This window comes from Eptesicus fuscus, chromosome 20 (assembly GCF_027574615.1).
Source record: "Eptesicus fuscus isolate TK198812 chromosome 20, DD_ASM_mEF_20220401, whole genome shotgun sequence".
In the NCBI taxonomy this organism is placed as follows: domain Eukaryota; kingdom Metazoa; phylum Chordata; class Mammalia; order Chiroptera; family Vespertilionidae; genus Eptesicus; species Eptesicus fuscus.
The window spans coordinates 17,386,786-17,414,593 of NC_072492.1; the positions used below are offsets into that span (position 1 = coordinate 17,386,786).

General features: G+C 47.1%; 1 protein-coding gene across 2 annotated transcripts in view; it reads right to left on the bottom strand.

Moving 5' to 3' along the window:
* The window catches only part of NXN (nucleoredoxin), a 147,940-nt gene extending 123,239 nt beyond the window's left edge, over positions 1–24,701 (bottom strand). For both annotated transcript variants that reach the window (XM_054708950.1, XM_054708951.1), the window contains exon 1: positions 24,235–24,701. In XM_054708950.1, the coding sequence (XP_054564925.1) occupies positions 24,235–24,606 (372 nt within the window). In that variant the 5' untranslated portion in view covers positions 24,607–24,701. The remainder of the gene's footprint in view (positions 1–24,234) is intronic.
* Between the last annotated feature and the right edge of the window lie 3,107 nt (positions 24,702–27,808).

The window sequence follows — 27,808 nt, forward strand, 5'->3', positions numbered from 1 at the left end:
GAAGGAGTGCAGGGTTTGATTTTATTTTCAATCTCTTCTATGAGGCGGGAACAGTATCTAGTATTTGGGGGGAGGGAAGGGGAGCAAACTGGCAGGCCACCACCTTCAGTCTTTTCACCCCCTCATCCAGTCCCCAAAAACTAAGCCAGAGTTCACCACGTGCTTCCACAATTTTACAATCTTGAATTATGGCTTTCAGATAATTCAGATCCCACTGCAACAAACCTCAGAGATGTAAGGCAGAGTAATCCATTTTTTAAAATCACCCCTTGATGCTTCACTTTAAAAAAATCCAGCAAAATATAGCCAAAGATCTGTGCCCAAGATGGAAGCAGGGAAAAGAATGAGACAATCTGGTAAATTTGTCACAAGAGGACCAACAAATTACGGACCCAACCAGTAAAGACAGCTCCATAAGAAATGGACTACATTCATTATTTCCCCAAACTATTTTAGAACCCACCGCTGTCAACTATTACTTTCTAGAAGCCCGCCTTTCGCAAGGTCCAGTCCTTGTCCGTTTATGAAACAACAGGCAGAACCTGCGCTGTCTCTCTTAGGGAGACATTTCTTAAACTTGAAGGAGGTGGCCTCTTGGCAATTTCAAGGCCTGTCCGGATGGACAGCCCAGGCCGGGTGGTTCTTTCTGATCACTGTTTCATCAGAGTACTTCTACCTTTTGGCTCACCCCCTCAGATTTTCTATTCTTTTTCTCCAATCAGTGAGAAAAGTACATGTATGCTCATGTATGCTGATAAATACACACACATATGTTGATAGAATGGACCTCCTCCCCTCAAAAAAGCTATTTTTTACCTTTCTTAAGATTTAAAAGCTTAACGCTCACATTATTAGAACTTTCTTTTATTTTTTAAAAATCTTTACTGTTGAAAGTATGACACATGTCCCTTTTTTCTCCCATTGACCCCTTATAGCCCGCCTCCACCCTCACCCTGCGCGCCGCCCCGCTCTCCCCCCCCGACCCCCCCCCCGCCGTCCCAGGCCTCCCCCACAGAACTTTCTGACAATCACTAAGCTGGAGATAAGTGTAGCACCCACAGCATTCAGAAACTGGACTGCAACGTTTACTGCCTGTTCTCTCTGTTGAGATGCCCAAGCTCTCTTTTTGCAGAAGTGTGTGATTAAATCCCTGGTCTTTTTCAATAAATACACTTTTAAAATGTGAGCCAGAGGGTGTCTGTCAGCTGTGGGGAAACAAACCTCCTGCTGCAGGCGCTCTGCTCTCCCGGCAGAGGCTGGCAACCCCACTTCCATGTAAGGAAGTGAAGGAAAGCAGTAAAACCTCAGGCATGAGTCTGGGCAGGGCTGGGGGTGGGGGCGGCATTCCTCACAGTGAGGCAAGTCTGGGCCCAGAGGGGTGGGTGACAGGAGCCCTTCCAACCCTGCCCCTGGCCTGGGGTCCCGTGGAAACTGCCATAAAGCCAGAAGCGCAGGAAAGCAACAGGCACAGCACAGTCAACAGCCAGAAGGCGCCCAGGATGGGGGGGACGGGGCTTGTCCACTCGGAGGGAAGGAACGGCAGCCAGGCAGTCGCAGGAGCATCAGTGCCACTCGGCTCAGACCCACACTGACCTCAGCACCCTGGAATGCAGAGTTCTCCACAATGGCCATCCATCATCATTGCCCCACCAGGCCAGCACTTAAGGAAGGAGAGAATTTTTTGTGGTCTAATTGCCTTGCGACTGAGGCTGGAAGGACAGTGACCCACTTTTTGCCAAGGCAAGCCCGGGAGTTGCAAAAAAAGTTTCGGTCAAACTGTGGGTGCTGGAGTCAGACTGATCAAGGCTGCTGGCGCCCTGTAGGTACCATGTGCCTGTACTACACGACTCAGCAAGTCACTTCGCGGCTCTGTGCCTCAGTATCCCCGTCTGTACAATGGGGATAACAACGTGGTGGCCCATGGGGTGGCTGCAGGAAGCCTGCAGTGCTGTGCCTGGCACAGAGTAAACGCTGCAGAGCTGTTAAGTATTAGGATTAACCATAATAAAGTGCAGAGATTGCTCAATGCAGATTTATAGTTCTCTAAATTTCATGCTCAACCCCCTGACATACCTTCCCTTGGGCTCTGTGCCACCCCCACTTGTGCTGCTTTCTCTGTTCCTTTGCTGTCCTGTCCCCAGGTCCATGCTGCTGCTCCCCAGGACCTCCCCTCAGGCCACCTCCTTCTCTCTCCACAAACGCTCTGGGACTCTCAGCCCCTCTCCTGGCTCTCGTCGCTGGTGACCCACAGATCTGCTCAGGCACAGAACTACCTGTCCACAGAGCTGCAATCAAGCACCTGGTCAGCTGAACATCTCCACCTGCTTTTACTTTCCCTAGCCTCCTCCACAAACCAGCACCCACGTGCATTTTCCCGGTCTTAGTTGGTGACAGGCCTTGATGGATAAACTCGTCACTTCCTGTCTCACCCTATCTTAGCTCAGGCTGCTATAACAAACCACAGACTGGGCAGCTTAACCAACTGACACTGATTTCTGGAGAGTCCCAGAAACCCAAGCTCCAAGGTGCTGGCAGATCGGTGTCTGGTGAGGGCTCTCTTCCTGGTTTGCAGACCTCTGCCTTCCTGCCGCTGTGTGTCCTCACATGGGGATGGGGGGTTGTGGAGGTAGAACAGGCTCTGATCTCCTCTTCTTATGAGAGCACTAATCCCACCATGGTTAACCCCATGATGGGATTAATGTCCCTGCCTAGAACCCTTCAGTGGCCCCCATCAGGGCACAGTCTCACACCCTGATGTCCCTTCATTTGCTGCCTCCCCTCACTTGCCCATCTGGCCTCATTCCTCACCACTCACTCCTGCCTCTCACTTTAGGCTCCAGCAATGAGGAACGGCAAAATGCAGATTATACAACAGTAAGTATGGCAGGATACTAATTTAGTTTTAAATGTACATATTTAGGTATATACATATGCAAAATATGTGAGAGTGCAGATGATGGATATATAGTTGCATAAAAAACTCTGGAAAGATAGGCACTAAAATGTAAACAATAATGATCTCTGGTTGGTGGCATTTGGATGCTTTTAAGTACTTTTCCTTTTGCAAATTTGTATTTCCTAATTTTTTAAATAACCCCAGGATTAAAAAGGAGGGGAGAATAAAGGACCTTGTTAGAGGAGTGGGCCCAAAAGCCAAGCAGTATTAAGTTATAGAGGTGGTTCTGCACAGTTAAGATAATATTTTGGGAAAATGGGTATAGTCAGCCCTCATTATTTGTGAATTCACCTACTTGCTAAAATGTTTTGCAAGCCCCAACTCCATCTAGCGACACCTTCACGATCATTGGCAGACACGCACAGCGGGGTACAAGGCTGAGCCACCCACATCACATATTCCCAGCTGAGGCCCAACCAGGCAACACTCCGCCTCCTTGTTTCAGCTCAGGCTGGAAACAGAGTCCTTTTGGCGGTCTGTTTAGTGGTGCGTGTTTGTGCTTTTTGTTGTGATTTCCGTTTAAATGGCCCCAAGCACAGCGCTGAAGGGCCTACGTGCAAGGCGGCCATGACGTGCCTCACGGAGAAAACATGAATTAGATGAGCTCTGTTCAGGCGGCGTGCGGCGCTGAGGCCGAAGTTCAGTATTGCTGAATGGACAATCCACACTGCATAGGTGTCTTTGAACAGAAACCCACAGAAAACAAGGTCCGGGAACAGTCGCCGTGGAGGAAGACGCCCAGGCGTGCAGATGGTCACCTTAGCTCCACGTCCCCGCTCCTCTCTGCACAGAGCAAACTGCAAATCACAGCTGCCAGGAGACCTGTGCTGGGTTTCAGAAAGTACTCGAACGCACAGCAAGGTGACTCGGTAATAAGAACTGGCTTGAGAGACGATTCCCTCCCTGAGTTTCAGACCATCTCGGTTCTCCCTGCAGGGAAACAGCTGGCCTGCCCCAGCAGCCCCTTTCCAAGCTCTTGAGGCCGAAGCCAAGTATGCGTCCGGGGCTGCTCATGGCGACTCTGCTCTTCTCTACTCCGGCTTCCATCTTCCAGCTCACGATGGACTAACCTCCTCAAAGCACAGGGCAAATTCCCGTGACCTCAGGGCCCAGGGCCAGGTGCCAAGGGTTCAGGTCCCCGCTATCCCTCAACACGGGAAGGGCGCTAACTGCCTGCCTGGACAGGCCCCGGGATAACGCGCCTCCTCTCCCTTCACCGCTGGCCCAACAGGAAAAAATACCGTGGCCCTGAGTCATCAGAATGGAATGTCTCTTTAACACTTCAGTCTCATCGGCCCAGATGCACCGATTGAAGCACCTGGCTCTTTTTTCATCCCTTCCTTTACGTTTCCCATATTTCAGCCCCGGTAATCCCCCTCTTAAGAGCTCCGTGCTGTTGTTCAGGGAGGTAACATGTTTGTTTTTACAGCGATGAGTTACAGCCACTTGAGGCTTTCCACAGAGGAGGTCTGACCGGCACCCCGGGCCTGACCCCGGCCCTTCCTCAGGAAAACAGCTCTGCTCGCAGGAACAGGCTCCGGGGACCAGGGAACGCGTCCTGCTTTCTAGAGGCCAAGATACACAAAACTACTCAGGAAAAACAGCACTGCGGCACTGCCCTTTCCAGGATGCTCATCTCTGCTCCACGAGCAAAATTTGGCAATGTTTTACCGTCACTACTCGGCCTTTTTTTTTAAGGGCTATCCGGAAAAATGCCAAGGAATACCACTGACCCAGCAATAAGGAGGCCTGGAACCTAGAGGCTGGTCAGCTGTGTGCCACCTCCCCTCTGGGCCTCCGTCTCCGCACCAGTTTAACTCTGACTGACCACACTGCCCCGTGTTATGCAACAAGAGCATTTGTTTCATGAGGGTTATGGCACAATCGTAAAGAAGAATGCATGCCTTTGTTGAACCTGCAGACTCACCTTTACGCTTGGAATTCCATTCCTCTCTCTACCGGAATCCTGCCAACTCTCCCATTCTCAGTCCAAACTGTTCATTCTTTCTTTCAATACCTATTTGTGCCCAATATTGGTTAATAAGTTATAGCAAATGTACTCAGTATAAATGACTCAAGGATGAAGCGCACAGAGTCCCGGCCTTACACGCTTTCTGGGCTGGCGGAACAGCAGTGACCACCTCCTGGCCAATTACCAGGTGCCCCCTCCCACTATGCTGAGGGCCTTTTAGAGGTTATGCGGCACCTCAAGTCCCCACAGCAACCCTGCTAACTTACTGTTAGCATTCCCATTTTACAGATGGGGAAACTGGGGCTTTCAAAGGTTAAAGTAACTTGCCCAAGCCCTGGCCAGGTGGCTTAGATGGTTGGAGCATAGTTCCAATGTTCCAAGGTTTGTGGATTCCATCTCCAGTCTGGGCGCATACAAGAACCAACAAATGAATGCATGAATAAGTGGAACAACAAATTGATGTTTCTCTCTCTCTCTCTCTCAAATCAATAAAATTAAAAACAAAATTTTAATAAAAAAATAAAATCAATCAATAAATAAAAAATTTTAAAGTAACTTGCCCAAGATCTGAAAGCTAGAGAGTAGGAGAGGTGGATCTGAGCCAGGCCATCCACGAGAGAGGGCAGCCTCTCTGGCTGCTGTCTGACCAGGTCACAGGTCTCTAAGTTCTCAGAGAAACCCCATCCCCCACCAGACATCATTCTATGGAGACTCTAAATACATATACATCATGCCTTATCTTCCCAACTACATTATACACGCCTGTAAGGGCAGGGACTCTGTCATTAATTTCTCTGCATCCTGACACTGCCTGAGGCAAACGAGATACTCAAAAACCATGTGACTGACCGAGGCTGGGCAGTGCCAATACAAAGCAATGAAAAGTGCAAACTTGCTTTTGTAACATGAACACATACTAACTAAGCAATCCGGTTTGGGAGCTTCTCGGTCCCTGTCGTCACCCCCCACCACCACCACCCACACACACTATACCGTAGCGGAAAATTCTTTGCTTTATTGAACAAACAGAAGCCATTCGCCCAGAGTTTCTTCTTTATGATCTAAGGAAGAGTATAGAACATGCATTTCTGCAGCCTAGCCCAGGGTGAGGGTCTTTGGTTTGAGTGTGGCCGCCTTGGTAGAAAAGCATCTGTTTCTGACTATGTGGCATGTCTGGAATCCAGACCTTCTCTCTCATTCCAAGCCCAAACCTCCGAGAGAGGCCACTGTCACCTTGCAAACAGAACACCACAGTCAGCTCCCCGGAGTCTTCACGCACGAAATCGCACCTCCAAGTCAGCACCACCTAACACGTCCCTTCTGGCCATCTGCCAGAGGGACTTCTGTTTTCCTTATAAAAGGTGAACCTGTTCCCACTGGGCGTGGGCTGCCGCTGTCACCCATCAGGTTTCAAACATGCATCGTCTTTCTCCATCCCATACTCACTCTCTTTAGCTGGATCAAATGAACTCTCTCCTTCTCAACTTTCCCCTTCATTCCCACATGGTTATTTATATCCAGAATATCTTTCTTTCTTAATCCACCAGACTATCTGCTCCCTCATTTTAAAAGGTCACTTTCAAGTTATTCTTTCTGGAAAGCTTTCTTGAAATAGGTGGCTGCGAGCTGATTCTTTTCCCCCAGGTTCTTTTGCTCAGGAAGACATGATTATGAGCAAGGTTACTTACTCATCTTCTGAAAACACCACTAAACTGCCAACTAGATCAAAACGGGGCGGGGGAGCTGGCCGGGCGGCTCAGTGGAGCATCATCCTGTACACTGAAGGGATGTGGGTTCAATTCCCAGCAGAGCACATGGCTGGGTTTCAGTTTGACTCCCAGTTGGGGCAGGTGCAGGAGGCAGCTGATTGATGTTTCTCTCTCTCTCTCTCTCTCTCTCTCTCTCTCTCTCTCTCTCTCACACACACACACACACACACACACACACACACACACATCAACGAACATCTCCTCAGGTGAGGATTAAAAAAGGGGGGGGCACCCTACACTAAAGCCTTCAAAACCTTCATGAACACTCTTTCAGGCAAAAGCACCATCATTATCTTCACATAAATGTATGTTTTCATTGAAAAAGTGATTATATTCGGAACATGTGCAAATCAGAGACCCACCACCACAGAGACCACTGCCCTAACATAACAATTAGCAATTTGGGGTATTTATTTCAATCTTTCTTCTTATATAATGGCTTAAACAGTGTTGTAATCATGGTATCTGTATAATTTGGGATCTTGCTCTATTGAACACAATTCTGAAGTATATAGTTCTGTGTTCCAGCAAAGGTCATAAACTCCATTTGTAATAGCTGTTCAACTTGACCCTGAGCACTGTAATTTACTTAACCACTCCATGTTGAACATTTAGAGCATTTCCAGTGTCTTCCTATTATATACAGCTTTCAAGAATACTTTCAGGGTAACATGAGGCAAGCATCATTATAGTTTTGTTCTGACCCATAGGATATACATTTACTCTGCATATGTGACTAATTGTTCAGAAAATATTCTTACTTCTAAACTGACACTAATGCCCTTTCCATTCTTACATCAAGTCCCCATTTAAGGTTCACTTGCATCTTTGCAGTTTGCCTTTCAAAGTTTCTGTTGTCTACTTATTTATTTAATAAATCCATTTGATTCCTATAGCACCCCTTTGATTTTTCATAAGCAACTGCCTACATGAGTCTACATCGAATGGGTTCTAAGTTTTCTCAGCTGCCTCATACAAAAGAGAATAAGGAGTGTTCAGGGGGAAGGGGAAGGGTTGGGTGTGAAACTGGGTAAGGTGACTTTTGATGTAATATTTGTACATTTCTCTCAAAGCAATAGATGCATCCCGAAGATGTTGTAAGGGAGTTTTTCTAAGTGGAAGAAATCACATTTTGAACACCTCTTAGAAGCTCAAATCTAAAACAAACAAGCCTAATAAAATGCAGATTTCATGTCCTTAATGAAAATAATGGCCATAGTCCCTTACTTTATCTATCTCATAACTTTGGATCTGTGGGTAAAGGATTTTCTAAAAATGCACACACGTTAGTAAATAAAAACCTATACGGAACTAAATACAAGTCGCCTACTACTCGTCACAACAAAAGGCACAGCATTATACAAGTGCCTGGCGCGGGGAGGTCTTCTGTCCCGTATAAATCCACACTCTCTTGGAAGGGAAGACTGACAGCCTCAGAGAACGAACCTCTTAATTTACCCCAATGGCAGGGCACAGCAGTGGGGCGTTCACAACATTGTCTTCCCGCTGCTCTGTGTCCGCCGAAAGGGGGCCCCTCTCGGAGGACAGGGAAAACTGCTTCCCCGGAGAACCATACTCCGTGAGCGTGGCAGGCTAAGCCATTTTCCTTCTAGCCATCAACAGCGGTGTTTTGGGGGGATTAGCTCCTTGCTTCCGTGTTGGGTTCATTACCAAGGCAGGTATGATACAAAGTAACCACAGGGCTATGCAACGGCATTTCTAGTCTTTACCCACCTGAGACAGAAAAAGAGCACCTGTCACAGGCAGCCAAGAATACAAGCAAGCTCTATTAAAAAATATGTGTGTGTGGGTGTGTGGGGGGGTTATGTGTATGTGTGTCTGGGTCTCACACACTCACACGCTTGTATATGTACAAAATACCTTTGAAGAGACAAGAAACTGATCATGGTGGCTGCCTCAGGGGAGGCAAAGTGAGAATTCTTTTCCCTGCATGCCTTTCGTTTTAATTGAATTTTTTAAAACATATGAAGGCACTATCCTTTCAGGAAATAAAAATTTAAAAAAATTAATTTCAAATGCTAAATCTATCTGTGTAAAAAATATTTAAGCATAGACAATTACATACCCAGAATATGCCTATTCTTTTTTCCTGGAAGACTATACAAGACACTATTAACAGTGGTTATCTTTGGAAAGAGGATTATTTTTACAAAGAAAAAATGAAATGCTGGCTTCCTCTTGCAAATGGAAAAAAGTTACTAAGTGGAAAAATAGTGTTTAAGTATATGCTGCGAAAAGGAATATAAATGGGTTTTTTAATATAAACAGCAGTAGAGCCATAATTCGTGCTGTCTGCGCACACAAACCAATCCCACGCTCCCCGGGAAGGCATGCCATGTTTTGTTCCAGGGATCCGGATTCGCCTGGTAACTGCCACCTCTGTGGCCGCAGCAACTGAAGAGCAGGCGCAGATGATTTCGGAAAAAACGCCCTGGACGGAGACTTCACAGGAAAGCAGTGCTTCGGAACTCGAGTGTTCCACCACAGTCCCTGCAAATTAATACTTTCCACAAATCCAAAGGAAAGGCAATATGCTCAAGTGGTATTAAGTGGTCTTTTACTCTTAAGCACATTTGTAAAAGCTTAAAACAATGCACCCGAGAGCTGAAGCCAGCGAGACCTTCTGCAAATTTAGGAAAGTGACTTCCCCCAGGAACGCGTTTGGAGGCGTTTAATTCCAATTCATCTTTATGCCTAACATGGGAAATATCAGGATTCTTAGGCACATAACATATTCATGTGTAATCTTAAATGGGCAAGTGCACTTGGGTAAGAAAACAAATCCATTGTTAAATAGGGTAAATTGTTCAGAATAAATGGGCTGATTTGTCCTAAAAAGCCGAATATTAAGAAAAACAAACCTATCTGTACAAGGACACCAGGTTGCTTTGTAGCTAGCTACTGTCTCTTGCTAATTTTGAAACAAAATGCCACACTTAATTAGCCAGCCACATCCGCACCCTGCGTGGGCCTGATGGGGGGAAATGGCATTAAGGAAAAGGCTCCCGAGGGCTCTATTAGTGCCCTAATGAGACGGTGGGGGAGGGGCGGTGTTGGGGAGGGGGACAGGCGGCCACTATTGCCACACAGCCTTCAGCAAGTCCAGGATCTGGGCCTCCTGGCCCCATGGGGTGATCTCAACTGCACACTAATTGTCAGGGGTGTCTGGCCACAGCTATTCCTACTGGGTCCTCGGCAGGAAACAAATGTAGCAACAATCCACACATGCACAGCTGAGCTCCAGCTCTTCCTCTAAGGTCTGAATTACATCCAAGGGGGAGAAAATATGCCCACAATATCACCTAACTGTTGTCAGTGATTTCATCACCGGCAACCAACAGATGGAAGGAGTATCGATTTTCAAGAGGGCAAAAAGCGGGGAGCTTCTGCAAACTCCAGACTGGTGAAGTTAATACCAACCCCTAAATAAGACCCCACAGCTTACTGCAGTTATTCAACACACACTCAGGAAAAGAAGGTCAATTTAGAAGCAAGCAAGGGCTCACCAAACATGGGTCATTTCAAACCATCGCTCCTTGAAAGGGAAAAAGCCGATGTCTAAGTTGCAGCAAGCTATCTGTCAAGGTCTCCTACAATAAACACATTAACTAGATGGAGAGATACGGGCTGGACTTGAAGTTGGTTGAAAACTAACTAACAGGCCACCATTAGCCTGGAGGACGCCTCTGGGAGTGTGTCCAGGGGACTCCAAGCCCAGACTGAGTCAAGGTGTGGAAGGGATCACAGAATTGAAAGCTCAGAAGGGGCTATGATCACTGTGAGGGGCCACACTGGCATACAAAAAGCCTTCAACAGACTGCCAAGGGATTCTTAGAGATGACAGGCATAAAATCCTACTGTTCTCGTTTGTTCAGGGGGGAGAGACTCTGGAGTTTTGGTTGACAAAGAAGTGAATGCAGTGTGATTCATTCCTCAGAGGAGCGAATACAACCTCAGGCTAAGTCTAGACAATATCTAGAACAAAGGAGGTGATAAGCTGACCCTCCGGGCTCAGGTCTGGGGACTACTCTTCCCAGACAAACTTGGAGAGGGTCCAGACACAAATGGCCAGGATGGCGAGGAAACTTGAACCCACACGGTAAGAGAAATGGTCAAAGGGCCCAGGGAATCGCATTTGGCAGAGAGAACTGTCTCCATTCTTTGAAGGCTGGCCCGTCCCCAGGGAGAGAATGGCCGGTGTCAGAAAGGCCTGCGGGGAGATGGGAGGGTGTAGTCACTAGAAACGCCTCGGCAGAGGCCGGTGACCGCTGTGGGCCACGCTGTCACGGGGTTCGCGTGGATGACCCTCGCGGACACCTGCCGTTCTGCTGGCCCGGCATTCTTGTCCCCTCCCTCTGGTAACACACCTGATGCTCAGTCCACCTGGCTCGTGATCCCACCTGGCTACACAGGTGTGGATGTGAGTCAGGTTTGGCTGCCAAGCAGAGTATTACACACTCTGGCCGTACTGACAGGTTCTGGGATGGAACGGTGACCAAGCTGGCCTCCCCCTGCGGGGGTCCTGAGACAACTCTCTCTGCCAAATGCGATTCCCGGGGTCCTGCCGTCATCACTAGGAGGACCAGCCTGCCAGAGGGCGGGCCCACACAGAGACAAGCAGAGCGCAGAGATGGAGGGGCAAGCTGTCCTGTGGACAGCATTTGAGCTCCCCGATCCTATAAGGTGACCCTCACCTGGGCTTCTCAGCAATAGGCGGCTAGGACACTTTCAAACTCCAGACCGAGATAAAGGGGGAGATATGGATAGGAAAAGGTTGGGAATGTGGCAAGGAGGTAGACCAGGGACAGAGAAAGTTTCAATGGAGGGGAACAATAAATAATAGTCTTTTTTAACCTAAACTATCGGTTAAAACTATAGAGACATAGCTACCAAATGTAACGTGTAGACCTTATTTGGATTCAAACAAACCAACTTAAAAAAAGTATGAGAGAACTGGGGGCAACTGAATGCTGACTGGACATTTGCTGATACTAAGGAATTACTGACTTGTTTAGGGATGACAGGATATTGTGCTTGTGTGTTTTTAATAGAGTTACTCAGTGAAATGTTTATTAAGGAAACAGATCCGCCGTCTGGGAGTGGCTACAATGGAGTGCAGTGAGGGGTAGGTGGTGGGTGTCCATGGGCCGGCGATCACCCCACCTGGGTGCTGGGTACATAGGGCTCACTGCACTATGTCCCCTACCTGTGTGACATTTGAAGTGTTCCATAACAAAAAGTTAAAATAAATGGCAGGAGAAATATGCACAAACCAGTGTCTCTCCCCTACTCTCTCCCGGCTCAAAAGCAAAACTAGAATCCATTCAGTAACCTGAACACCCAATTAATCAAAGAGCTGGCCTGGAGCTCTACTCACATTCAAAGGCATAGGTAAGTCCTCAAAGCAGCACCTGACAAGTAGTTACTGCTGTCTTAGTAAGAAACTGAAGGGAAACCAGATTCTGCGATAGGCCACTAGATGCAAAGAACCAGGTGCTGGAGGGGGCGGGGGGGGGGGGGCACGGGGAAGGAGAAAGAAAAAAGCTGAAAATTCTTTCCTCCTGTAATATGAATAACCATAAAATATGGAATGAAACCTAAGAGCCTGGAGTAAACATTTAAATGGCACTTACAATGCTCCAGGCACTGTTCTAAACACTTTTCAAATGTTAACTCATTTAACTCTTAACGTTCCTGTATCGTAGATACTATCCTCTCCATTTCACTGACCAGGAACTAGTGACACACCTGTTAGGTAACCTGCAGCAAAGACACATTGCTAGAAAGTGACTCAAGCCCTAGGCCGTTTGGCTCAGTGGATAGTGACGGCGTGGGCCGCAGACTGAAGGGTCCCGGGTTCGATTCCAGTCGAGGGCACGTACCTCGGTTGCAGGCTAGATCTCTAGAGCTCGTGTGGGAGGCAACCAAATCGATGTGTCTCTCTCACATCGATGTTCTCTCTCTCTCTCTCTCTCTCTCTCTCTCTCTCTCTCTCTGTCTCTCCCCTTCCCTTCCACTCTCTCTAAAAATCAAGGGGAAAAATATCCTTGAGTAAGGATTAACAAAAAGAAAGAAAATGATTCAAACCCAGGAAATCCAGACCCAGCATCCATACTCATCCGCTATGCAACAGATTTTCAGCATTCACTTATAATACTGGGATAATTTTGAAGGCCTATGGATATAAATGCTATCAGTTGCAGTCAAGCACGTGCCCAAAGCTGGAAAACGCTGCCCTCACACCCGCAATCACTGCCATTCAGAGCTCAGAGGGCAGCACTGCGCTTTTCCCTGACTGCACGTTGTTCTGCCCAATCTTTGTATTTCACATCAAACCCCGAAAAATGAGTAACAGATGAGGCAGCTGTGCTGTGAGCCACCACGATCAAAAGCAAACTGTCTTGACCTGATCTCATTTAAAGGCGGGGGAAAAGGCAGCGTCTTCTGATTTTAAACAGACTAAGTCCATTCAGATTTTTATCCCAGGGATATTGACCAAAAAAGACAAATAAAAAACTGCAAACCCGATTCATCTGGATAAAATTCTCCTAGAAAAACAAAGAGGGAAACCCTACCCCTCGCAGAGCAAAACTCACCACGCCCTGTTTTAGGACTCTTCAGTGGGGACCCAGACAAAGCATTATGAACTGTAGAAACGTTCCTGGAATTTACCTGGAATGGGTGTCTACACGGAAATAATCCAACGGGGAGCGGGTGATATGTGATAGAAAGGAAGGCCGACCCTGAGGCTTACATTGTTTTTTACAAAGGATTTTATGAAGAGTAGGTCAAACATACATTGTGTATCTGCTCCAAGAGTTATGTCCAGCAAGCAGCAGAAAATTTATGTTTGTTTTTAATCACTTATGCCACAGAACAAAAGTTTCCATTACAGGGTTTCACTCCAGAATAACAGCACTCAAGCAACTTTCAATTACTCTACTTCTGACTTGTCATAAAGCAGAAAGCACATGTTTGAAATTTCACTGGAAGTTAGAACAGCAGTTTCTGAAAACCTCATAAAAGGGAGGACGGATTTAGTCCTAGGCTCTCGGCAGGATACCTGAAGTTCAATTTTGTCTCTGAACAAAAGCACGAAAGCAGCCCTCGGGCTTTGCATAGGATGAAGGGGAGTGGGGGGCACGTCACTGGCTGATCTAAAAAAAGAAGCCAAATCATTAAAAGGCCCTTAAAAACCACCACCACCACCACCAAAGGCTGCAACAGAAAAGCTCTGGCTCCCCTGTCTTCCAAGAAACAGCAAATGCTTTAAGCAGTTAAACCACCTCTAGCTTATTTCAGAGTCTGTGCATATCTAGATGAATCCACACCCGGAGCCATTTGTTAAAACGAGAACGTTCGGCTCCCTCCTCTTCCACGGAGAATGTTTGATGTGAACACTTTTTCAGACACGATTTCATGAACAGAAAGGACTGAGCTGAATTTAAGGGAGTTCCGCTGAGACCTTTCATCCAACACGGTGACCCTGATCTAATCACCGGTTCTCTTTGCTTCAATCCTCCAACTCAAACACACTTTGAAAAATTAAAACGCTTAATATCTACGGATCACTAGGTGCTGGAAGACGTAATATGCATGCATGTGGAGTTCCTTGGAAGAAAGAGGTTACAGAAACACCGACTACGCATGAACTGAAAAAGCGTAGAATGATAGGTCTGCGGACAGGAGGCTATTTTAATGGTCTAAGATTTTTGACGTTTCAGAAAATAGAGTGGAGTCTTTTCCTATTTTTAAGCACAGAATTACAGGGCAATGGAGTTTCACATCCATTTGCTCATTTAAGTGCTCTTTAAAGCACTCATTAAGAAACAAAAACAAAAACACCCACATACTGTAGACATATAAAATTAGACCATTCGATTAAGGCCCAACTATAACCGTAAATTTTTAAATCAAAGCTAAGTAATCGGGAGAGTGCACATTCCAACGCACAGGCCGTGGACACCACCAAGCTTTCCAGTTACCGAGCCCAAAGTCACACACAGCTTTCTGTGATCCAATTCTCAGCACCTACCCACTGACCATCTTCCCCTGCCTGGGGCTGGCTTCCGTCCTCAAGGAGCTTACTGTCTAGTGAAACAACAACAACAACAAAACCATAAACCGCCAAAGGCTCATGGCTAGCATCTGTATGCACATGATCGCCGGGTGCTCCCAAAAGCATCCTACCCAGAGGAAACAGAGGCAGGAAAGCTTCTCAGAGCAGGGAAACCGGGACTGAGTTTGGAAGCTCCCAACTCAGCCAGGTGGGAGAAGAGAGAGGACATCGCACAGGTGGGAGATGAGGGAGAAGAACAGACCAGAGCATGCTCTAGCCCAGTGGTCGGCAAACTCATTAGTCAGCAGAGCCAAATATCAACAGTACCACGATTGAAATGTCTTTTGAGAGCCAAATTTTTTAAACTTAAACTTCTTCTAACGCCACTTCTTCAAAACAGACTCGCCCAGGCCATGGTATTTTGTGGAAGAGCCACACTCAAGGGGCCAAAGAGCCGCATGTGGCTCTCGAGCCGCAGTTTGCTGACCATGGCTCTAGAGCAGCGGTCACCTACTGGTGATCCGCGGACCACGGGTGGTCCGCAAGGTCCGAAAGGTTGGCGACCGCTGCTCTAGAGTCTGGACCTGACCCCAGAGATTACGGACTACTGAAGAATTCTTAAGCAGGAGGATAACACGATCAAAGTAGTCTTTGGGGGCTTACCATTCGCTTCTGGCAACAGTCTAGAGCAGTGCCGATCAAGCTGGCTGTGCAGTCCAGTGCCTGTCCAGGAGTTGTTTGTTACTGGCCCGAGGCAACAGGCAAGTACAGGAATTAAGAATGAGCACTTAAAAATGTTCACAGCAGCTTGACATTACAGCAACCTCCCAGCTGGTGATCAATGGGCTCGTCTTATTGAACAGGACAGAGGCCAGCCTATGGGTTGTCAACTCAGTGGGCAGATGCAGGTGATTCAAGTTGTATAGGAAAAGGGTGTGGTAAGGCCAGGTGTATTGGTGTGTGACTGACTAGAAATTAACAACACGAAATAAAACTGATAATTGACTACCGACAGTGTGAGAAGCTAGTCTAGAGAATCACTTCAGAGGTCAGCATGGGAGGGAAGCAAGGACCTCCAGGAGAAGGCTGCTAGTCCACAGTGGTCTAATGAAACCTGAACTCAAGCAGTGATGACAGGGACGAAGAGAAAGGTCAAAGTTGAGAGCAGTTAAGGTGATCAAATCAACAAGACTCGGTGCCCTTTGGACGTGAGGGGTGCCAGAGAATCGAGGAGGTCTCCTGGGACTCAAGAATTCTTATTTACGCCCAACTGGTGTGGCTCAGTGGATGAGTGTCGACCTATGAACCAGGAGGTCATGGTTCAAGATTCCGGGTCAGGCCACATGCCTGGGTTGCAGGCTCAATCCCTAGTAGGGGGCGTGCAGGAGATAGCCAAGCAATGATTCTCTCTCATCATTGATGTTTCTATCTCTCTCTCCCTCTCCCTTCCTCTCTGAAATCAATTAAAAAATATATTTAAAAAATAATTCTTATTTACTTTTAAAATAATGGCAAGATACAAAGCAACAGTATGCAAGAGCTTCGTGAAAGTCAGATCAGCAAAAAGATTCTAAATTCATTGCCATTTTATTTTTTCTTCTTGTCTGATCACTGTGGCTAGGACTTCCAGTACTGTGGTGAAAGCGGACAACCCTGTATTGTTCCTGTTCTTAGGGGAAATGGTTTTCGTTTTTGCCCATTGAGTATGATGTTTGACATATATGGCCTTTACTATGTTGAGGTATGATCCCTCTATTCCCACTTTGCTGAGAGTTTTTAATCAAAGATGGGTGTTGGATTTTGTCGAATGCTTTTCTGCATCTATTGATATGATCATGTGATTTTTGTCTTTCAATTTGTTTATGTGATATATCACATTTATTGATTTTCGAATATTGTACTTGCCTTGCATCCTGGAGTAAATCCAACTTGGTCATTGTGTATGATCTTTTTAATATATTGCTGGATCCGATTTGCTAATATTTTGTTGAGGATTTTAGCACCTATGTTCATCAGGGATATTGGCCTGTGATTCTCTTTCTTTGTAGTGTCTGTATCTGGCTTTGGAATTAGGAGAATGCTGGCCTCGTGAACAGAGTTTGGAAGTGTTCCTTCCTCTTGGCTTTTTTGGAATAGTGTGAGGAGGATAGGTGTGAGTTCTTCTTTGAATATTTGGTAAAACTCCCCTAAGAGGAGTTGGGATAATTGGACAGGTAAATGCAAAAAAAAAGAAGAAAGAAACTAGACCACCAACTTACATCAAACACAAGAATAAACTCAAAATGGATAAAAGAGTTAAATGTAAGTTGTGAAACCATAAAAGTCCTAGAATAAAACATAGGCAAAAAAATATCAGACATCTCATGTAGCAAATTTTCACTGATACAAAACCTAGGGCAAGAGGAACAAAGGAAAAAAATAAACAAACGGGACTACATCAAAATAAAAAGCTTCTGCACAGCAAAAGAAACCAGCATCAAAATGAAAAGGGAGCCCAACGAATGGGAGAACATATTTGCCAATGATACACCTGATAAGGGGTTAATTTCTAAATATATAAAATACTCATACAACTCAACAAAAGGAAGACAATTCAATTAAAAAAAAAAATGGGCAGAGGACCTAAATAGACACTTCTCTAAAGAGGGCATACAAATGGCCAAGATATATGAAAAAATGCTCAAGTCACTGATCATCAGAGAAATGCAAATTAAAACGACAATGAAGTGCCACCTCACACCTGCCAGAATGGCTACCATCAACAATCAACAAACAATAAGTGCTGGCGAGGATGTGGAGAAAAAGGAACCCTAGTACATTGCTGGTGGGAATGCAGACCAGTGCAGCCACTATGGAAAATAGTGTGGCGTTTCCTCAAAAAATTAAAAATGGAACTGCCATTTGACCCAGTGATCCCACTTCTAGGATTATGTCATAAGAAGTCTGAAACACCAATAAGAAAGAAAATATGCACTCCTATGTTCATAGCAGCATTATTTACAATAGCTAAGATCTGGAAGCAGCCCAAGTGCCCATCAGCAGATGACTGGATACAAAAGCTGTGGTACATTTACACAATGGAACACTATGCAGCCCTTTGAGACAACATGGAGAGACCTGGAGATTATTATGCTAAGTGAAATTGGCCAGTCAGAGAAAGACAACTATCACATGATCTCACTTATATGTGGAATCTAATGAACAGAAGAAACTGACAGACAAAATAGATCCAGAGACATGCAAAGGACTGAGGATTCTCAGAGGGAAGGGCGGGGGAGAGGGGTGTTGGGAAGAGATTAACCAAAGAACTTATATGCATGTATGCATAGCCCATGGACCCAGCCAATAGTGTGGTAAAGGCCTGGGGAGGTGGTAGGAGTAGGGAGGAGAGGGTCAATGGGTGGAAAAGGGGGTCATTTGTAATACTTTCAATAATAAAGATAAATTTAAAATAATAATAAACTCACTGCCATTTTCTTTCAGTGCCTTTGAACAAGCATAATGGCAGATTAATGAACTACAGAAAACGGAGCACCCTGGTGGTTAACTGCTCGCTGGGAATTGAGAACGTGAAGAAATAAGCACATCCTACGCCAAGCCCATGCTGTCCCCTGAAACGATACCATGCAGTAAGGAGCTGGTCTAGTTCGGAGTGGGGCCAAGCCCTATCAGACAAAAAGCAGACCCCTCCCACCGAGGGACTCTTCACCGCCCACCCCTGCTGTAAACAATAAAAAGCCTTCTTTCTCGAATGTGTGCTGATATGAAACCAAGAACCCCCATCAAAAGCAAGAGTGATAAAAAGAAGGAAAGCAAGAAAAAAAGAAAAACTCGAGCAGAATAAAATCAATGACCCTAACCTCAAAACCCACTGCTTTTCTCTGTGCTCTGGTGCACATTCCAACCCTTATCAAAAGACAAATTAATTAGCAAGAGCTGTGGACAGCTCTTCAGCGGGGCCTCTGCAGCCAACTGGAAGACACGGATTAGACCTGCAAAGGCTACAAGTCTGCGCAAAGCTATCCGACAGCATTCCGGAGCTGGGAAGGGAGGCAGCTCCGTGCGAGGGGGTGAGGTTTGTACTGCTCCAGGACCCAGCACGGTCCATTTCCTCCCACGTGAAAGAGCAGCAATCCGCAACTTCCGTGCGGCCCAGACTGAAGCAGCCATCGGTAGAAGACACGCTTAATGGCTTTGGCACACCACAGAAGCATCACCAAGTGCATAATTAATCTCTCTCAAGAAGAGTGCCTCCTCATCTTCAAGTTGCTGCCCTTTAGCATGCCTAGGCTTCATGGACCTGCTGCCTCTGTGTCAAAGGCAAATACAAGTGTGGAGCTAGCTCGGTCATTATCAGTACTGTCAGTATTCTAAGGAATAGTGCTTTTTTTTTGAATAATTAATTTGCTTTTGTTTCATTCTTCCAGATCTTTCTACTCAATTATAATCTTTTCGAGGGCAAATCTTTCAACTGATTAACTGTATGCCCTTGTATGCTTATAAAAGTCATTTGTTTGGAGAGTTAAAAAAGAAATACACCTCATCACAGTTTTGCCATTCTATGGTATGCTAGATTCCAAAGGCTCAAGCTGTGACATGAATTACTAAATCCCATGACAATGTGTTAACAAATAATAGCTAGCATTAGTGGGGCGCACACTGTATGCCAGGCACGTGTACATTATCTCGTGTAGCCTTCACAACAATCCTATAAGGCAGGTGCCGTTATCATCTCCACAGACGTGTAGGGTAACTTGTGCAAGGAGCAGAGCTAACAAATGGCAGAGCCAGGATCGGAACCCGGGCCGATGGACAAGAGCCCGTCTGAAGACAGCTTCCTTATGCAGAGAAGAAAGATGAGATTAAAAGATACATTACACATAATGGAACAAGGAAAAAGCCTCTTAAGGAAAATTGCTCTTATCACTTTAACTGGACTGTTGTCTTTTATCAGACGGATCCACGTGGTGGAAACAGTCAAGAGAGGGAACCGCTCCTGGCTGGTGCGGGCTCCTTACGCGGAAGGCAGAAAACCCCAATTTTCAAAGTTGTGCCTTTTTGCCATCTCTTACCACCTTGATCGAAACCGGTCTGTGAGTGTTGTAGAAATCGTCCTCTTAGTGGCTAGGGTATTTGGATTTAAGGGAGAGAGAGGTGGGAGAGACGGAGCGGTAAGACTGTTTGAGTCGGTACCAAATCTTGCCCCATCCAAAGGGATTCAGGTGAGTTCTAGGCCGCCCCTCTGATTTAGTCTGAACCAAAAGAACCACGCAGAGCAAGCAGCCCACATGGGGCAGCAAGAAGGTGCCACTTATCCTAGCTACAGCAGGTAGACCAGGGATGCTGGGCCAGCGTCCCCTGACGCTGCCGCTCTCCTGCCCCAACACTCTCTTCCTTCCCCTCTGTCAGGCAGGACGTTCCAGGACCAAGCCAGACCCCTGCAAACCTGTGCTCTTTGATGTCAGCACACCCACACAGACCAAATGTTTTCCATCAGGCATCCAAGCCAGGCAAAGCTGAGTCCTGTGGCTTTAAAACCAAAACCAGTGTTCTCCTCTGTGATGCGGAAGTAGATCCTGGAGATCAACTCTCCAGTTCTGACAACTAAGTAACTTCTAATGGGATGGATCAGAAATCCCAAAAGTCCAAATCTTCACCACTTTCCAACTACTTCTCACATTCTCTCTCTCCAGAAATCGGAAAAATGTCTGCCAACAAAACAAAAAGCAAACCTACTTAAAACAAGTCTAACTGCCTTAACTTCAGGATTATGTTTCCTCACAAAACTGCTCTTATAAATTCACTCAAAGTTCTATTATCATCTAATTACAATTCTTGTACAGCTATTTATATGCGTGTACTTGGAAGCCAAAAAATGAAGCTTCCATTACATTTGCACCTACCACTAAAGCAAGTAGGAACAGGATGATCAATAATTCCGTCAAGAATTATTTTAAAAGATGCTGGAATTCTTTTATTTGCTGTTTTCTCACAGCTCCAATCAAGGTGAGAGGAGCTAGGCAAAATGCAGGCTTAACATATATGGTCATCCCCAGACTTTCTTACTACATAAAAGGGGAAATTAATAAGAAAAGAAAAAAAGAAATACCACACGGCATTTTCTTTCCCCACCATAATTTTTCAATTTTCTTTAGAGAAATGCCAGCCAATAACTAATTAGAACCATATCCTTTGTTATCCCAATGGGAAGTATACGAATGGTCTTAAAGAAAAAATGTTAATGAGAACTTTTAAAAAATTAGTAATCTGGAAGTTTTGGTTTATCTTCAGTGTAAAACAAAATTCTCTTCTTTAAAGCTATTTTTGTAGTTGGTGAAACACGAACATGGTCCATCAACAAAAAGGTAACTGTTGCCCTGGCCGGTTTGGCTCAGTGGATAGAGCGTGGGCCTGTGGACTGAAGGGTCCCGGGTTCGATTCTGGTCAAGGGCACATGCCCAGGTTGCGGGCTCCATCCCCAGTAGGAAGTGTGCAGGAGGCAGCTGATCAACGATTTTCTCTCATCATTGATGTTCCTATCTCTCTCTCCCTCTCCTTTCCTCTCTGAAATCAATAAAAATATAGTTTAACAAAATAAAAAAAGTAAGTGTTCATCCACCCAGCCCCCTGAACTAGGGGTGCCCTGGACTTTTCACTGGTCTTATCATGGAATTGGCATCACAAGCACCCCAATTTCCAACAAGAAAGACAAAAGCTCAAAATTACTGAAAAGGAATTTGTCCTACATCTCTGGTATCGAGAGGGAAAGTAACCCCTTTCAAAGTGAGTGCACAGCTTTTGTAATTTTCAAGAGTATGTTTTCCGTGAGAAACACAGCTGGAGTCTTTTTACCTGGTTGTATCACCTCAAATAAGAATGTTTCTGGCATAAGATCTTGAGTTACCTATTCATGAACATCCAAGAACAGAAACTACAGCCTCAAAACTGGACTTGTTTTAGAGAACTAAGTACACAGAAAAACTCTGAGCAAAAAATAAAATGTTTAAATACTAACGAACGCACCATGGTTTGGGCATGTGCAGCATTCTGAACTATATTGTCAACTGAGGGTCTGCCTTGTGTCATCCAGATTCTCATCCTGGTGGAATTAACAGGTTTAGGCTAGGGCAGTGGTCGGCAAACTCATTAGTCAACAGAGCCAAATATCAACAGTACAACGACTGAAATTTCTTTTGAGAGCCAAATTTTTTAAACTTAAACTTCTTCTAATGCCACTTCTTCAAAAGCTGAGGCCATGGTATTTTGTGGAAGAGCCACACTCAAGGGGCCAAAGAGCCGCATGTGGCTCGTGAGCCGCGGTTTGCCTACCACTGGGCTAAGGCCTTAGACCACGTTTTTTTTTTTTTTAAATATATTTTATTGATTTTTTTACAGAGAGGAAGGGAGAGAGATAGAGAGTTAGAAACATTGATCAGCTGCCTCCTGCACAGCTCCTACTGGGGATGTGCCCGCAACCAAGGTACATGCCCTTGACCGGAATCGAACCTGGGACCTTTCAGTCTGCAGGCTGACGCTCTATCCACTGAGCCAAACCGGTTTTGGCTAGACCACGTTTTTTATGCAAAGGGACTGGCCAGGGCATAGAGAAGCAGGCATGGCCTATGTCATATCAAATATTCTTTTTCGAGAAAAAGCTTCAAGCATGGTCGAAACATCTCAATTTGCTCCACAGTTTTCCTCTCCAACGAATTCATTTTCCCCACTGTGAAAACCACAGTAGGCGCTAGGTCTGTCACATTTTATCATTACTGTGTGTTTGCAAAAGCTAGCAGTCGCCGGGGTTGCCCAACAAGGACATGACTTTACACAGACTCTGGTCTATAACAGACACTTGTCATAAGGATGGAAATATTACTTGGTAAATCACTTTCTGAAGATCATTCCTCCCCAAAAGGCCTATAAAAACAACCACTAAGGAAACAAAGGGTTCCACATTGTAAAGCAAAAATGGACTAACCATTCATACTAATGCACTACCAAACATATAAATCACAGATGGGCAAAATCACCTAAAAAAAAAAAAAAAAAGGCTAAAATGCCAGGTTTTGCCTCTGTGTGGTTCGTGAGCCCATGTCTTTCCAGTGTTACATGTACAAGCTGCATTTGTTAAACTGTATTTCATCCTTTAAATCCCAAGTCTGTACCTTAACACTGCTTCAGGATGGATGATTTACTGGAGACATTTGGGGTCACAGTATAAGCCGTTTGCTCTCACTAAATCTAAATCATGCTTCTCAACAAGAATCTATACACACAGAAGAAACACATGGCATGCCATTACCATCCTCCCCAGAGGAACCTACAGGCCCCCGAACAGCCCTTCTCCTGTCCACAGACTGAGCTTCTCAGAAAGGGAAGGGGCTGAATTCACACGTTGCATACGAATTAAGCAAGAGCACCCCAAAACTTTTTGTGTAGACTCATGACAAAAGTTCCTGAATTCATTTTTATTAAAACAGACATCTTCATCCAACAGATACACTCAAAAACCCAACCTAACTTCAGCAGCAAACTGGGAGGAATGAGAAGTTGACAGCGAAGTATACATTTCCCCAAACCCTCGTTCTGCCGGTCAATCCGCACCCATGGGATCAGTTCAGCATCTAATGCGAAGCATGCCAAGACGACAGTGGCCCACCAACCAAGCAACTAAGATCTGCAGGGACGGGTCTGCTCGTGTGCCTGGGAGGAAGCTGCAGAGGATGGCTGGACAGCCAGACAAGGACAAGCTCCTGGGTGGCCACTAGTTCAGGCCGGGGTGCAGAGCTGGTGAGAAAGGGAGGGGAGTGAGTTCCCTTCTTGCCCAAAGCCGTGGTCAGCGGCCGCCTCCCCCGGGGCGCAGGGCAGCCTGACCTCGGCCTCTGGGTCCAGGGTCCCAGGGGGAGAGGTCCCAGAAAAGCAGATTTCTCTGGAAAAGAAAATAAACTTCCTGGTTTGGGCATTATGGGTAGGGGGCTAGCGCCCTCCCCCACCCACTACAGATATCCGAGGGGGGTCGAGTGACTGAGGGACCAAGAGGCCTTCCCCCCCGCCCCCGCGCAACTCTGCCCGGTAGGGGTCACAGAGTCAGGACCCCCCTGCGCAGCCACCCCTTACGGGAGGCTCCCAACTTGTGCAGACAGGGCTCTCGACTCCTCAGGACGCAAGCCGGGTTTGGGGGGGCCGAAGGGTGTCCAACTTCCCCCCTCGGGCGCGGCCTGGCATAGGCACCAAGGAGTTGCCCCGCAGGAGACCCAAGCGGTGGCGTCCCGGGATGGGGGGCGGCGCAGCCAGAGGAAGGTGAGACTGAGGGGCACTGCGTGCAAAGATGGAGGAAGGGACAGAGGGGACGGACCGCGGGTGGGTTGGCGGGTGGGGGGCGGCGAGAACCCGGCTCCCGGGAACGCGCGGGGTGTGCGCCCAGGCCGGGGGCGCCGCCGAGGCCCGCGCCGCTCACCTTCCTGTGCTTCTCCTTGTAGGGCAGCGCCAGCCACGGCATGTCTCGCACGAAGTCCTGCCACTGCCGCTGGTCCTGGTCCGAGGACACGAAGACGATCTCCAGGCGGCGCCGGGGGTCCGGCTCCGCGGCCGCCCCGGCCCCCGGCCCCGCTCCGGCTCCAGCCCCCGGCCCGGCCGCCGCGTCCCCCCGCAGGCGGCCGTAGAAAGCGGCCAGGCTGGCGCTGAGCTGCGCGCAGGGGGCGCTCAGGCTGCAGCCGAAGTAGAGCCCGAGCAGCGAGATGCCGCGGGCGCCCAGGGAGTGTACGTCCACCTCCTCGCCGCCGCCCGTCACCAGCTTCTCGCCGAGCAGCTCCTCCAGGAAGCCCGACATCCTGGCCCACCGCAGCCCCGGCACCGGGCGCGCAGGCAGCGGCGACCCGCTCCCTCGGTCCGCGCGGCGGGCGGAGGCGACGGCAGCAACGGCGGGCGGAGGAGAGCCCCGCCCACACGAGGGGAGCCCCGCCCACGCCGGCCCGCCCACGCCACGCCCCCTCCGGCCCGCCCAAGCCACGCCCCCTCCGTGGTCAACCCTGGCTGCCCGGTCCGCCCCAGCACTGTCCGCGGCCGCCGGGCCCTGGGCGCCGCCTTACAGCCCCGGCGTGGAAGCTGACCAGCACGCTCCACTCCGACGGGAATGCCTGGGGCCTAAGGAAGAAAGACGGGTCCGCTGAGCCCGCCCTCGTAGGGCTGCTGGACTTAGCCTTACCCTTCCCTCCCCAATTCTCAGTTCTCTCCCGACTTCTCCAAAGATTCCCACGGTCCCCCCACCCGAGTTCTCTTACCCTTTCTTATTCCTCCCTCTCCCCTCTCTCCCTGCACAACGCATAACCCTTGGGCCCTTTCGTCCCCCACTGACCTCTCCCTTGGAAGGCTTGTAGGACTCACCACCTTCATGACAAGTATTTTCTCAGGCTAGGTCTTGCGCGGCACTTATTTTGCTGTGTGTGTGTGTTTTCTATTCTCTAAGAGGATTACTGTTTTTCTTGTGTCGTTTCTGATCTGGTGCTAGGCACACGTGGGGGATCCATAATACGTGTGGGTTGATCGCACGTCATACTGTGGGATTTCAGTCCACAGTCTGCAGCGGCCGGTCGCCATCTCCACTAATGTATGCTACAGATGCCGCATGCATACATGTAAATCAGTGCGGGCTGCTCTTCGGAATGGTTCCATCCCTTATACCAGGTATGCTGATAATTGAGAAAAATTCTAGGGAATTTTTTTTTCCCCCCAATTGGCAAGATGCTACCCTATGCTTAGAGAGAACATGGATTAAACGGGTGGTCTGTGGCAAGTCTTCCGGCCACACACACGAAAAATTTAATGTGTACCACGCCCACCCGCCACTTATGACCTTCAATGTGTGTCCGCTCAGAAACCAACAACGCGGTAAAAAGAAAAAAAAAAACCCGCTCTTCTCACCGCCTTCCACCCGTCTTTCCGAAGTTATTTATTGGCTATTTACCGCCATCTAATGGAAAGAGTGAAAAAGAAAATGAGATCTACAGAGCCCAATACTATTTGAAAAGAGATACTTGGCAGCCAAGCCGAAATTTTATTTCATAGCCGCTTCACACACACACAAACACACACGCAAATCACAGCACGCTTTACAGAGTTCACGTAAACCCCGGGTTATAACCATAAGCTTTTGGCACAAATTTTCATGCCTAAGGTTCTCAATTTTTCTAGGATAGAACCAGGAATTTTACTGGTTTCCAGCTCAGTGAAATGTCACCACATAAACGTGTGCAGGTAGTGGAGGTGAAAACCAAGAGTGAACTGGCAATCTCTAAAAAATTATGTTCATTTCCTTAGTATCTACTTAATATTGCTGCTCACTTCACAAATAGGATCTCTGAATTGAGGACTGCCTTTAAGCAAGAAGAACCCTATCACAAAGGCAAATTCTGAGTTAATTTTCAGAGAGTCATGCCAAAATTCTGTGCCATTGCAGGGACGGTATTACAGACAGTCCTCGGGTTACGTCGGACTCAGCATAGTTTGTTTCGTGGTTACATCGCCATCTCCCATTTATTTATTTAAAAAAAAAAAGTTCTGTCATTTCGACGTATTGTACATATGTTCTTTATGTTTTTTATTACTTATTTACCACAAGTAAAGGTCAGGAATTGTTATGTTTCTTTAAAAAAATTTTTTTTACTGTTTCACTTCATTACTGCTGTGTATGTGCTCCCTGTGAGTGACGTAGGTGCTTATGTAAATGGGTTCCGACTTACGGCAAAAATCGAGTTAGGTCGCGCCGTAGGAACGGATCTCCAACATAACCCAAGGACCTACTGTATTATAAAACACAGAAAGCATCACTTTTTGGTGAAAACATGTTAAAGCACTCAGCCAGCATGGCTCAGTGATTGAGCTTCAACCTATGAACCAGAGGTCATGGTTCGATTCCCTGCCAGGGCACATGCCTGGGTTGCAGGCTGGGTCCCCAGTGTAGGGCATACAGCCAATCAGTGAATCTCTATGAACACTGATATTTCTATCCCTCTCCCTTCCTCTCTGAAATCAATAAAAATATCCTATATAATAAAAGCCTAATATGCAAATTGTTCGACCAGCAGTTCCACTGCTTGCTATGACGTGCGCTGACCATCAGGGGGTGGTGCGGAACATAGCGGAGCCACAACCACCAGGACCATAAGAGCCAGTCGGGTTCCCCATGGGTTCTGGCAGGAGCAGTGTGCAAGGCTGACTGGAAGAGTGTACTGCCAACCCGGCTTCCATGCTGTGCCACTGGGAGGCCCAGAGGCCCATGCTGTGCCCTGGCCCGCAGCGTTGGGCCACACTCACCGCATCTCCGTGTGGGGACTCGGGCCGTGACTCAGGCAGACGGGGGCACATGGGGGCCCTGGCCCAGGTGCTGCCCAGGGCCCAGGTGCTGCCAGGGCCCAGAGGTCAGCTGGGACCTGCCCTTTCACACCAGACGCTCACCCTTCAATCGCAGGCCAGGCCTAGGGACTGCACCCATGCATGAATTTCGTGCACCGGGCCTCTAGTGTATATATAAAACAACATGTTAAAGCTATTAAAACAGACATTAAATTATTTGATATCTTTTAAAATTCTATAAATACATTCATGCTTTATCTTCTCACCCAAATCATGTTTGAAATACCTGTGGGTGGGTTATATCAGGCACCCTTGAAAGCATGTGAGACAGATAGATTCCTCTAACATTTTCAAATGAACACTGAAGAAATATGAAATGACGATAAGCTTTTATATCCTACGGAAGCCAAAGGACAATTTGGTGTGGAGGTAGGTGTAGAGGGAATTTGGGGGATTGCAAATTTGGGAAAATAGTGAAGTCATTATTAAAGTACTTAACTTTGGTAAACCAGGAGCAAGCCTGATATAAAGAGGCGGTTTGTTCGGCATTTCACTTTTATTATTTTACAGGAAAGCACTTTCCACTGGAGTGTGTCCAAACCAGCATCTGGCACCTGGGAAAGTGAGAGTTTGAGCAAGCTGCACATGAAATATAAATAAAATTTAGAGAATTGTTGGTG